Raw genomic sequence first — 12,400 nt, 5'->3', positions numbered from 1 at the left:
TTTTTATTAAGAAGTCTTTTGTAAGAAAATCTGCAGTTAACTTTGAGAAGAACAAAATGGATCCTTAAAGAGTCAGTTTATTTTTGCTTAAATTTTGTCCTCAATTCATTTTTAGCTCATCTATTTTTTGAAAAAAAAATTATGAGCTTTTGTCATCACCTTGGCGTCGGCGTCTGCGTCGGCGTCCGGTTAAGTTTTGCGTTTAGGTCCACTTTTCTCATAAAGTATCAATTCTATCGCATTCATACTTGGTACACTTACTAACTATCATGAGGGGACTGGGCAGGCAAAGTTAGATAACTCTGGGGTGCATTTTGACAGAATTATGTGCCCTTTTTATTCTTGGAAAATTGAAAATTTTGGTAAAGTTTTGTGTTAAGGTCCATTTTATTCCTTTAGTATCAAAGCTATTGCTTTCATACTTGCAACACTTACTAACTATCATAAGGGGACTGTGAAGGCAAAGTTATGTAACTCTGACTGGCATTTTGACAGAATTATGTGCCCTTTTTATTGAACATTTGGTTAAGTTCCACTTTATTCCTAAAATATCAAAGCTATTGCTTTCATACTTGCATCACTTACTAACTGTCATAAGGGGACTGTGCAGGCAAAGTTATGTAACTCTGACTGGCATTTTGACAAGGACGAGTTGCATAACTCTGGTTGTCATTTTATGGAATTATGGCCCTTTTTTGACTTAGTAACTTTGAATATATGGTAAAATTTTGTGTCTAGATCCACTTTACTTCTAAAGTATCAAGGCTATTGCTTTCAAGCTTCAAATACTTTCATGCTATTATGAGGGTACTGTACCTGGCAAGTTGAATTTTACCTTGACCTTTGAGTGACCTTGACTCTCAAGGTCAAATTATTAAATTTCGCTAAAATTGCCATAACTTCTTTATTTATGATTAGATTTGATTGATACTTTGACAAAACAACTCTTACCTGACATACCACTATAGAATCCACCCAAACCATCCCCCACACCCCCCTCTCCCCAAATCCCCCCCCCCCCCCCCCCCCCCCCTCCGCCAATTTTTTTTTTTTTTTTTTTTAACGATCATCTAATAAATGACCACCACACCCTCACACTTTACCCCCCACCCCCCCACCCCCCCCCCCCCAAAAAAAAAAAACAATTTTTTTTTTTAAACATTGTTAAAAAACACAAATATTGATTTATATTATTTTATTTTTGAAATACCGTCCAACCATCCCATCCAAGAATCCCCCCCCCTCGCCCCCCCAAAAAAAAAACTTTTTTTTTTCTTTTTTTTTTGCATTTTTGGAAGATAATGTAATAAATGACCACACTCCCACACTATACACCCCTCTCCACTCCACCCCTCCCTCCTTTGTGATTGAAATTGTGATAGGGAACCTTCACCTTTAAAAAGAAAAATAGATGAGCGGTCTGCACCCGCAAGGCGGTGCTCTTGTTACTTTTGTTTATTTCACTTAAACCAGTGCATTTTTTATTGATATGAAAAATTCAATATTTCTAAGAACAAGTGTAAATATGGAAAGGATTTTCCTTTTGTTTTCTTGTAAGAATATGTTAACAATAGCTCATAATTTGTATTTGCAAATTTGATCGAAGAAAATACCTGAAAGTTTAATTTTTTACAATTAATTTTAGTTATTTTTCTCAACTTTCTATTGACTGTAAATTTGTTAAAGTATTATAAGTGAGGAGCATTAAGTATGTTTCCTTAAGTTGTACTGTTTTTCAGTGGACTGCTGGGATGGAAATGATGGTGAACCAGTCATATACCATGGCTATACCTTCACATCTAAAATCCTGTTTATTGATGTCATCAATGCCATCAAAGACTATGCATTTGTCACCTCACCGTACGTATTTCTTACCTTATTTAATGTGGTCATGAGTATATCTGTTCTCTGAAGATTACTTTTCATGTTGTCATCACCAAACACTAAATTGATATCTTATGTAAACAAGAAACCATCGGAGACGGGTGATGCTCCCCAAAGGAGAAATAGCTCGGACAAAAATTGTGCACGGACGGACGGACACATGGATGGACAGACGAAGCGGCGACTATATGCTCCCCCAAAAAACTTTTGGGGGGAGCATAAATATCTTAGCCTTCATTTGAGTTCAGTGATCTTGGTCCTTAATTATTTTAATAATTTCTCTTCAAGGCTGGAAATTAATCTTAATAACTACTTGTCCAGTTAGACTAGTGCCCTAAAATTTATGTTGTAATTTAGTTTTCCGAAACAGTGGAACAAATTTCATAGATGAACTTTTGATGCCAGAGTATTTAAGCAGTACTAGGATACCAAAAAAATACAACCTGGTTTATTATGCTCCCCCATAATTTATTTTGGGGGGAGCATATAGTCGCCGCTTCGTCTGTCCGTCCGTGTGTCCGTCCATGCACAATTTTTGTCCGAGCTATTTCTCAGACACTAATGACCGGAATTTAATGAAACTTTATGGGAAGCTTCACTACAAAGAGTATTATCAGCGGGTTCTGGTCGGATGATTTTTCACAGAGTTTTGGCCCTTTGATTTTTTTTTTATTTTCCATTAACTGTACATATAGTGCAATTCTTGTCCGGGCTATTTCTCAGCAACTAATTACAGGAATTCAATTAAACTTTATGGGAAGCTTCACTTCCAAGAGGAGATGTGTATATTATCAGCGGGTTCTGGTCGGATGATTTTTCACAGAGTCATGGCCCTTTGAAATTTTTGAAATTTTCCATTCACTGTACATATAGTGCAATTATTGTCCGGGCTATTTCTCAGCAACTAATGACCGAAATTCAATAAAACTTTATGGGAAGCTTCACTACCAAGAGATGTGCATATTATCAGCGGGTTCTGGTAGGATGATATTTCACAGAGTTATGGCCCTTTGAAATTTTCTATAAAATAATTATTGTCCCCCCAACTACTGTGCCCTCAAGACTTTTCCTTTTATCTGAATTTATAGTGCAATATTGTGACAAAAAAAAACTTTGGGGAGAATCACCCGTCTCCGACGGTTTCTTGTTTTCTGTTTTTGTTGTAGTTGATATATATTTCCAGATATCCAGTGACCCTGTCAATTGAAAACCATTGTTCCATAGAGCAGCAAACAAAAATGGCTAACTACATGACACGCATTTTTGGAGGTATTTTTTAGCGAGGCTGTTTTCGGAGAAAACCCGAGCTATTGTCATAGCCAGCTCGTCATCCGCCGTCTGCTGTAGGCGTCGTGCTAAAATCTTAACATGGGCCACTTTTTAAATATTGAAGATAGCACCTTGATATTTGGCATGCATGTGTATCTCATGGAGCTGCACATTTTGAGTGGTAAAATTTCAAGGTGAACATCATCCTTCAAGGTCTAGGGTCGAAAAAAAAAAGTCAAGGGAAGTAATAAGCTTTAAAAGGTCATAGTTATCTGACCTGCCCACATATATATATTTTTGTTAAATGAATCAAAGCAGCCGAGTAGGCGGCATTGTGTTTCTGACAAACACATTGTGGTAAAAGGTCAAGGTCATCCTTTAGTCTATGGTAAAAAATACAGATTTAAGGGAAGTAATAAGCTTTAAAAAGGGAGAAAATTATTCAATATTGAACATAGCCACTTTATATATTTGGCATGCATGTGTATCTAATGGAGCTGAACATTTTGAGTGGTGAATCTACAGTCACAGTATAGTGGCTTTTTATTATTTGCTACTAAAAATAGAGATTTGTTACAGACAATTATTTTCAAGGGAAGTAATTTATATAATTATAAATCTCATATTATATACTTCCTTACCAAGAATTGAAGTTCTTTTCACAGTTACTGTACGGATTTATTATTTTGAATATTTATAACCCAAATGATTGATTTTCAAAGTTTTTTTTAAATGATATAATTATAATTTCTTTGATGTTCATTACATACCTGTGGACTTATGTCCATAGATACATGATCAACTCTGGTTCAACTCTGGTTATGATCTCTTTTAAACCACAGGCCTTGGTTGTCAGTGATGTCTGACATGGTCATAAGTGACTGTGAGACCCTCCCCACCCACCCCCCATCCCCACCCCGGTTGGATTGGACAAAATTCAAGGGAAGTTATAATCTTTAAAGGGAGATGATTTCTTTACCTGCCAAATGATAAATAGAAATTTTATTTAAATGCGGCGCAGTAGGGGGCATTGTGTTTCTGACAAACACATCTCTTGTTGGGTCACTAGGTCAAAGGTCAAGGTCACTGTTATCTCTAAAAAAAAAAAAAAAAAAAAAATTATTCTGACAAGCTTTCGCAGCCGAGCGTGGCACCCGTTATGCGGTGCTCTTGTTTTCACGTATGTCGGCATCCTAAACCTGATTGGGGTTCTAAAAGTAACATCTGTTTTAACATCAAAGTATGTTGTGGCTTTATTTTGATTATATTATTACAATCAAAGCACATATTATAAATTAATGCACATGTATTATTGAATGCTGTTTTATGTTATAGTAAACAGGTAGGCAGATGACCTAACATGAACGTGCATGAACAACAAATCCATACAAAAAATAATAATGGAACTTCTTGAATCCTGTTGTTGCAATTACGTTTAGCATTTGGTTCTGCTGCTTTCAGATATGCTGTATTGTCCACATAACATGCCTGATGTTACACCATCCCCTCACGAGCTGAAGAACAAAATCCTTGTAAAGGTATGTTTTAATCATTGGCTGTATAGATAAAAGAAACTTCTATAAATGCCCCATGAATTCAAAGCAGGAGAGGACACTCCCAGAAACTTGGCATGATTATCTTTTCCCAAAATAAAAAACAAGCTGGTACTAAAGGCAGAAAGTAACATTTTTTTCTTCAAAATCTGAAGGAAATTTCTCACAAAAAAAGATGCCGACTTTGTCTAGTTAACTAATAAATTGATTTATTGAGTTATTCATTTAGCAATATGAATAGGTAGAACATTATAATATAAATTTAAAAATTCAGTTTAACATTCACATATAAACAATTGGAATATTGTTATATTGATACTGTTTCAATTTTCCCAAGTTCATGGTTTATTGTGCTATTTTTTTCCCAATCCAAAAGGCACAGGTGGTAAAATATAAAGCAAAACAATCACTGCTTGTATCAGAAATGACGTCACTGGTGCCATCACATTATTGGATCCATTGAACAAACATGATTGAATTGCTCTCTCAACATGGTAAAAACATATAGTTTCCATTAAATCAACCATCATATAATACGCCTCTAAACATAGGTCCCCAGTGTTTGTGACACGTGTATGAAATAATTTACAGAGATAAGAACTCATGGGCACTTGTTAATGAACAGAAGTATGTATATGCGTACTGACTTGAAAGCACCAGTATTCAAGCTAGAAAAGCATCACTAATATGCAATGAAGAAAATAAATTGAATGTAGTAGTGGGGGGAGAAAATGTTTGTATGGCATGCAGGGTAATAATCCCATATAGCAATTGCTCCAGAATTTTTGAGACGCGTTCCGAGAAAACGGGGCTTAATGCATGTGCGTAAGTGTCGTCCCAGATTAGCCTGTGCAGTCCGCACAGGCTAATCAGGGACGACACTTTCCGCCTTAACTGGATTTTCGTGTAGAAGAGACTTCCTTTAAACGAAAAATACCATAAAAGCGGAAAGTGTCGTCCCTGATTAAGCCCCGTTTTCTCAGAACGCGACTCATTTGATAGTAGGGCCACAGGGAATAGTGGTATATACAGTCTTTTAGTGCTTGGTGTGAAACACTCGGTACACTGCACCTTGGTTTGATGTCTTATACAAACAACTATACAGTGTACATAGTCACGAGTCTTAACGAGAGGGTTGTACAACGTTGGTATTCTAATGGAAAACATGTTTGACAGGTTATGTGTTAAAATTTAAATAATGTATGCATTATAATTGTAAATAGGCAAATTAATACAATTGTATCATTCTTAAACTAGCTGTCTTAAAGGTGGCTTATATTTAAGATGTTTTTTGTTTTATTTTATGGTGTGTACGATCAGTAGAGCAGCGTTCTGATAAAACTGGGCTAAATGCATGTGCGTAAAGTGTCGTCCGAGATTAGCCGGTGCAGTCCACACAGGCTAATCAGGGACGACACTTTCCGCTTTTATGGTATTTTTAGTGTCAAGGAAGTCCCTGCTTACCGAAAATCAAGTTTAGGCAGAAAGTGTCTTCCCTGATTAGCCGATGCGGACTGCACAGGCTTATCTGGGATGACACTTTACGCACATGCATTAAGCCCAGTTTTATCAGAACAAGGCTCAATAACAGTCATGTTAAGGCTGTGCACCCAACTCATGCTAGATACACACCATATCTGGGATAGATTACCATATGTAATGAATACTTAAACAAGAAAGAATGTTCTCTTTACTGTCTTGATTCCATAATGCAAAAACATGTATATTCAAATAACAAAACCTTAATTAAAAAACGTTAGAGAATATGTTTTAAAAAAACACTTGAGAACCAATATTGACACTTCCTTGTTTAGTATAATGCTTTACTAAGTGACCATGAGATTCAATAAAACTACAACGGATAATCAATTGAGAAATTTTATGAAGTTTCGTTATCAAGTGTCTGTGAAAGTAATACGATTTTCTTCGAGATTATTAAAACATAAGTTGTAACAGAAACACCATGTGTCAAATGTAATTTAAAACTGAGGCTTATTTGCAGTCATTGTACTGTTAAAAGTAGGAGATATATTATATTGGCATTTTACAAAAGTTCATATAAATAATAACATAACTTTTTATATTAAACTATTAAATAAACTTAATGCACTTCAAAAATCAAATTAAAACTTAAATTTAAATTGAAGACATGTTATTGAGGCAATCATTTTCAAATAATATGTACCCAAGTAAGTATAATTGGCAAGAGATATTCAAAATGTTGAAAAACGCATAAATCTTAATTATAAAGTAAAAACAAATAAAAAAAAATATTTAAAAAATCATATTGTAATTTACAGTTTTGGGAATTTTTAAAGAAAAAAAAATCAACAGCCATTCTTTTAATATTGGAATTTATATTTTGACTTATAATGTTATTTTTGCCAGTCAGAATATTTTATAGCAAAAAGAACATTGTAGCGTAATAATTATTATACCTCCGTGTGGATTTGGTATGCCTCTATTTTAATAAAACTTCCTGTATGAAATTCAGAAAAGTTTTTACAGGTATTGTTCTTCTGCATAATAATCCATATAAGACTTATATTATAGCTGGCTATATTGCATTCAATCTTGCGAGTTCTTTTACAATTGATTGTACCTATGTTTACGTTCAATCTGTCAAATGCATTAACAGTTTACCAAAGTCCAATAATTAAATACTCATTCTGTCTCAGCTGCCATATTTAAGTTTTATTCTGAATAAACGGGTCATATTGCATGTTTAGAAACACTGATAATATCACTGATAAGCCTGTGCATTTCGCAAAGGCTTATCCTGGACGACATTTTTGGTCTGCAAAGGCTTATCCTGGACGACATTTTGGGTCTGCAAAGGCTTACCCTGGACGACATTTTTGGTCTGCAAAGGCTTATCCTGGACGACATTTTTGGTCTGCAAAGGCTTATCCTGGACGACATTTTTGGTCTGCAAAGGCTTATCCTGGACGACATTTTGGGTCTGCAAAGGCTTATCCTGGACGACATTTTGGGTCTGCAAAGGCTTATCCTGGACAACATTTTTGGTCTGCAAAGGCTTATCCTGGACGACATTTTTGGTCTGCAAAGGCTTACCCTGGACAACATTTTTGGCCTTATTGAAAAATTTTTGGGTCTGCAAAGGCTTATCCTGGACGACATTTTGGGTCTGCAAAGGCTTATCCTGGACGACATTTTTGGTCTGCAAAGGCTTACCCTGGACCACATTTTGGGTCTGCAAAGGCTTATCCTGGACGACATTTTGGGTCTGCAAAGGCTTATCCTGGACGACATTTTTGGTCTGCAAAGGCTTATCCTGGACGACATTTTGGGTCTGCAAAGGCTTATCCTGGACGACATTTTGGGTCTGCAAAGGCTTATCCTGGACGACATTTTGGGTCTGCAAAGGCTTATCCTGGACCACATTTTGGGTCTGCAAAGGCTTATCCTGGACGACATTTTTGGCCTTTTTGAAATTTTTTGTTTAAAGGAAGTCTCTTCTAAACTAAAATCCAATCAAGGTGGAAGGCGTGGTCCATGATTATCCTGCTTGTATTTTACGCACATGAATTTAAACCCATTGCAAGGCTCTTATGTGGTACAAACATGTAGAAGGTGAATAGCATATTGACTCCGTGGAAAAACAAAACACCTGAAGTTATATATCTATATATCATTTCTAGTTGTAAAGGCATTTGCATACAGAGTAAGATGACACAATTTAAGTTTGTCTTGGGGACAATCTTGAAGCTTGTCAAGTTGAAGGGTACCCATCACCTGCCTTCCAAACTGTTACAGCATTCATACGATGTTTAGTCAAGCTGTATCATCATTTTGAAAATTTACAAGAGGGTTAAATCTTAACATCACTTTACTGTTAATCTAGGGCAAGAAATTTAAGGCACAGACAAGCGGTGACGATGAGGATGAGGTCACTGACGAAGATGAAAGTGCAGAGGCTAACCAGGACCAGGTGAAGACGAAGCAAGCGGAGGCCAAACTGCATCTGAGCTCTGAGCTCTCCAACACTGTGACCATGAAGAGCGTGGCATTCAAGGGGCTTCAGGACATTCCAACTGGTATAGTGACAAAATACTTAAAAAAGTGGGATTTAACCCCCTACACCCCCAATATGAAATTTTATAAGAAATATATGAGCCTTGTGCTGGAGTCCGTATGGGCTTATCAGGGACAACCCATTCCATTTTCATGGAATATTTTTCTTAAAAGAAAGTCTCTTCTTTAAGACAATCCTGTCCTGGGGGAAAGTGTTGTCCCTGATTAGCCACACTAATGTTTTGAGCTTTCTCATGTAACTGTCAAACTTAAACCCTTGAGTTGGAGGCATTAATCATTTAAAATGTACATAATGTATGTACGACCCAAAAGCTTTTGTTTTCAGCTCGTCTAGTTAAAACTTATACAACTGAATAAACTTAATGAGAAGAATTTCTAGTTTATAAGTAAACCACTCAGTTATTTGCCCTTGTTTATAGCTTTTTAAGTGGTTCAAACGGGTAAAAGTGACAAATGTGACATAGCTGTAGCTACAATGAGACATATGTGACATAGCTGTAGCTACAGTGAGACATATGTGACAAAGCTCTAGCTACAATGAGACATGTGACAAAGCTGTAGCTGCAATGCGACATAAGTGACATAGCTGTAGCTACAATGAGACATATGTGACAAAGCTGTAGCTACAGTGAGGCATATGTGACAAAGTTGTAGCTACAATGAGACATATGTGACAAAGCTGTAGCTACAATGAGACATATGTAACAAAGGTGTAGCTACAATGAGACATATATGACAAAGCTGTAGCTACAATGAGACATATGTGGCATAGCTGTAGCTACACTTAGACATATGTGACATAGCTGTAGCTACAATGAGACATATGTGACAAAGCTGTAGCTACAATGAGACATATGTGACAAAGTTGTAGGTACAATGAGACATATGTAACAAAGCTGTAGCTACAATGGGACATATGTGACAAAGCTGTAGCTACAATGAGACATATGTGACAAAGCTGTAGCAACAATGAGACATATGTAACAAAGCTGTAGCTACACTGAGACATTTGTAACAAAGCTGTAGCTACAATGAGACATATGCGACAAAGCTGTAGTTACAATGAGACATATGTGACAAAGCTGTAGCTACAATGAGACATATGTGACAAAGCTGTCACTACAATGAAAATGAATATAGTGTGTATTGTTTCACTTTGAATTAGAATGTAGTATCAAGACAAACTTTAAATGAATATAACAGTACCAGGAGCTGTTGATATTATGATGTAATACAAAGAAAATTGTGTGGAGTATTTGCTTCAACCTTGAAACAATGAAGTCTGATACTGTAATAATTGTTTTGTTTTCTATAGCATTTTATCCACTTTCACATTTGGTGTATATGAATGAAATTCTAACAGCATGTCTGATTGGCATTTTTTCAGGAAATGGGAATTTCAATGTTGTCTCATTGGTGGAAAAGAAGATTCAGAAACTCATCGACTCTGAGATAGAGAGTGTCTGCAAATACACGCAGTCTGCGCTGATACGAACGTACCCTGCTGGAACACGGACTGACTCCAGTAACTACAACCCGGTAGCCATGTGGAGCGGGGGATGTCAAGTTGGTAAGTTATAGAAACCCTGCAAGGTTTAAGGCCCTTACCTTCAAAATTAAGATTAAACCAATTTACTTTAATCTTTGTTTATTTCAGCTCAATTACATTGAACGCCAAAGGATTTAAAAACCCTCTCAAGTCAGTTCCCTGGGTAGATAAAGTTGTTTTCATCTTTTGGGGAGATGTAAAGATTCACTATGCCAATGCGTCTCTTTAATCTTTTATCCTTTACCTTCAAGTAGTAGGGTGCTTATGTATGTATCTCTGTCAGTTTGAACCTCTGTACTTCTGTTTCGGGAAAAACCTAATACATGTGAGTAAATTGTTGTCCCAGATAAACCTGGGTAGTCTGCCTAAAGTGGACTTTGCTGAGAAGAGACTTCATTTCATAGAAAATTACAATAAAAGCATAAAGTGCCCTCCCTGATTTGCCTGTGCAGACTGTGTCCAGGCAATTATGGGTTGACATTTTATGCAAACGCAATAAGCTCAGTTTTTCCCAAAACACAGCTTGCATAATATATTGACTTGTTTCAAATCTTTGCACAAATAGGAAGATGAGCAGACTATATTCATCGACTGGGTCCTTTTTAAATTCCAGTTGCCTTGAACTTCCAGACAGGCGGAGAGGAAATGCAGTTGCTACATGGGAAATTCCTTGACAATGGAAACAGCGGATATGTTTTAAAACCACAGTGTCTCATGGGAGGTAAGTGTTGAATCATACAAGTGTTTAATAACATTAGTTAGAAATGTAAGAACATTCAATATTGTTTTCATCTCCACGGTGTGAGTGGAGGTGCAGGGATATGGAGACCTGGTTACCAAAGGAAATGATCAGACGTTGAAACAATAGTACTTTAATGCTGCATCGGAAAAGTTAACGTTTTTTGTTGTAAGTTTGGAACATCCAATTATCATGGAAGGAAACAAAGTGAGATGATTTTGACACAAATAGTATATTGAATATACTGTGAAAGGAAAAAAATATTTATACAGATATGTTTGCAGAAGTAGTAGAATAGATAAGTAACATTCTTCAACATGTGCATTTAGTTTATCGGTAGAAACAAATGAGATCATTTAAACATTCAGGCTTTAAAATACAATGGCTATGAGCATTCATTTTTAGCTCGGCTGTTTTCGGAGAAAACCCGAGGTATTGTCATAGCCAGCTCGTCGTCCGCTGTCAGCCGTCCGCTGGCGTTGTGCTAAAACCTTTACATTGGCTCTAAAATCAAATTGCTTCCACCTACAACTTTGAAACTTCATATGTAGATGCACCTTGATGAGTTCTACACGCCACACCCATTTTGGGGTCAAAGGTCAAGGTCACTGTGACCTCTAAAAAAATAAAATCTGAAAAGCTTTCATTTATTCAAAACTGCACCCGCAGCCGAGCCTTGGCTACCGTTATGCGGTGCTCTTGTTTTATGTTATGTCATATTATGTGTTAGCAGGGACATTACATGTTTTTTTCAAGATATCTGCATGAACTGTTTGATGCATCATAAACATGCAATGAAATAAAGCAGAAACAAAACGTATTGATTATTTTATCAAATTGAGTCATTATGAATTAACCACGTTATAAAAAAGAACCAATAAGTATGCACTGTTTACAGTGCTCTTCCTTTCTCCTTTGGGTGAGGGCATTTTAACCCCCCCCCCCCCATCTTCTCCCCCTGAATTTCATAATTTTACTTTCTATAACTATTATTGCACTTTGTACAGCTATTATAAGTGGCAATTTATAATGAGCATAATTTAATTGGTAGCATTTAAACAAAATATGTATAAATTAAATTGTTATTCTACTTATTTTGTTCATACATATATATTTTAGATAATTTTGAAGCACTTGTTGGAAACAGGCCATCATCCACCCGAAAGCGTCTGACTATCAAAGTGCTGAGTGGATTTCAGTTGCCGAAACCGAAAGATTCAAAAAAAGGGGAGGTAATAGACCCATTCATCAAGATAGAAATTCATGGCCTTCAACGAGATACACAGGACAAGAAGACATCTGTTGTGAAGAATAATGGTAAATACAAATTGATTCAATACATACAGTATG

General features: G+C 36.3%; 1 protein-coding gene across 1 annotated transcript in view; it reads left to right on the top strand.

Annotated features, from left to right (window-relative positions):
• LOC127859635 (1-phosphatidylinositol 4,5-bisphosphate phosphodiesterase delta-1-like) overlaps nt 1-12,400 on the top strand; it is a 52,482-nt gene that overhangs the window by 31,891 nt on the left and 8,191 nt on the right. The window contains 7 exon segments of the mRNA XM_052397141.1: nt 1,740-1,860; nt 3,068-3,153; nt 4,615-4,691; nt 8,572-8,764; nt 10,150-10,332; nt 10,925-11,032; nt 12,170-12,367. Of these exon segments, the coding sequence (XP_052253101.1) occupies nt 1,740-1,860; nt 3,068-3,153; nt 4,615-4,691; nt 8,572-8,764; nt 10,150-10,332; nt 10,925-11,032; nt 12,170-12,367 (966 nt within the window).

Source organism: Dreissena polymorpha, chromosome 15, assembly GCF_020536995.1.
Source record: "Dreissena polymorpha isolate Duluth1 chromosome 15, UMN_Dpol_1.0, whole genome shotgun sequence".
In the NCBI taxonomy this organism is placed as follows: Eukaryota; Metazoa; Mollusca; class Bivalvia; order Myida; family Dreissenidae; genus Dreissena; species Dreissena polymorpha.
Note: the sequence above shows the minus strand (reverse complement) of the source record. Positions and strands in the feature narration are given on the sequence as shown.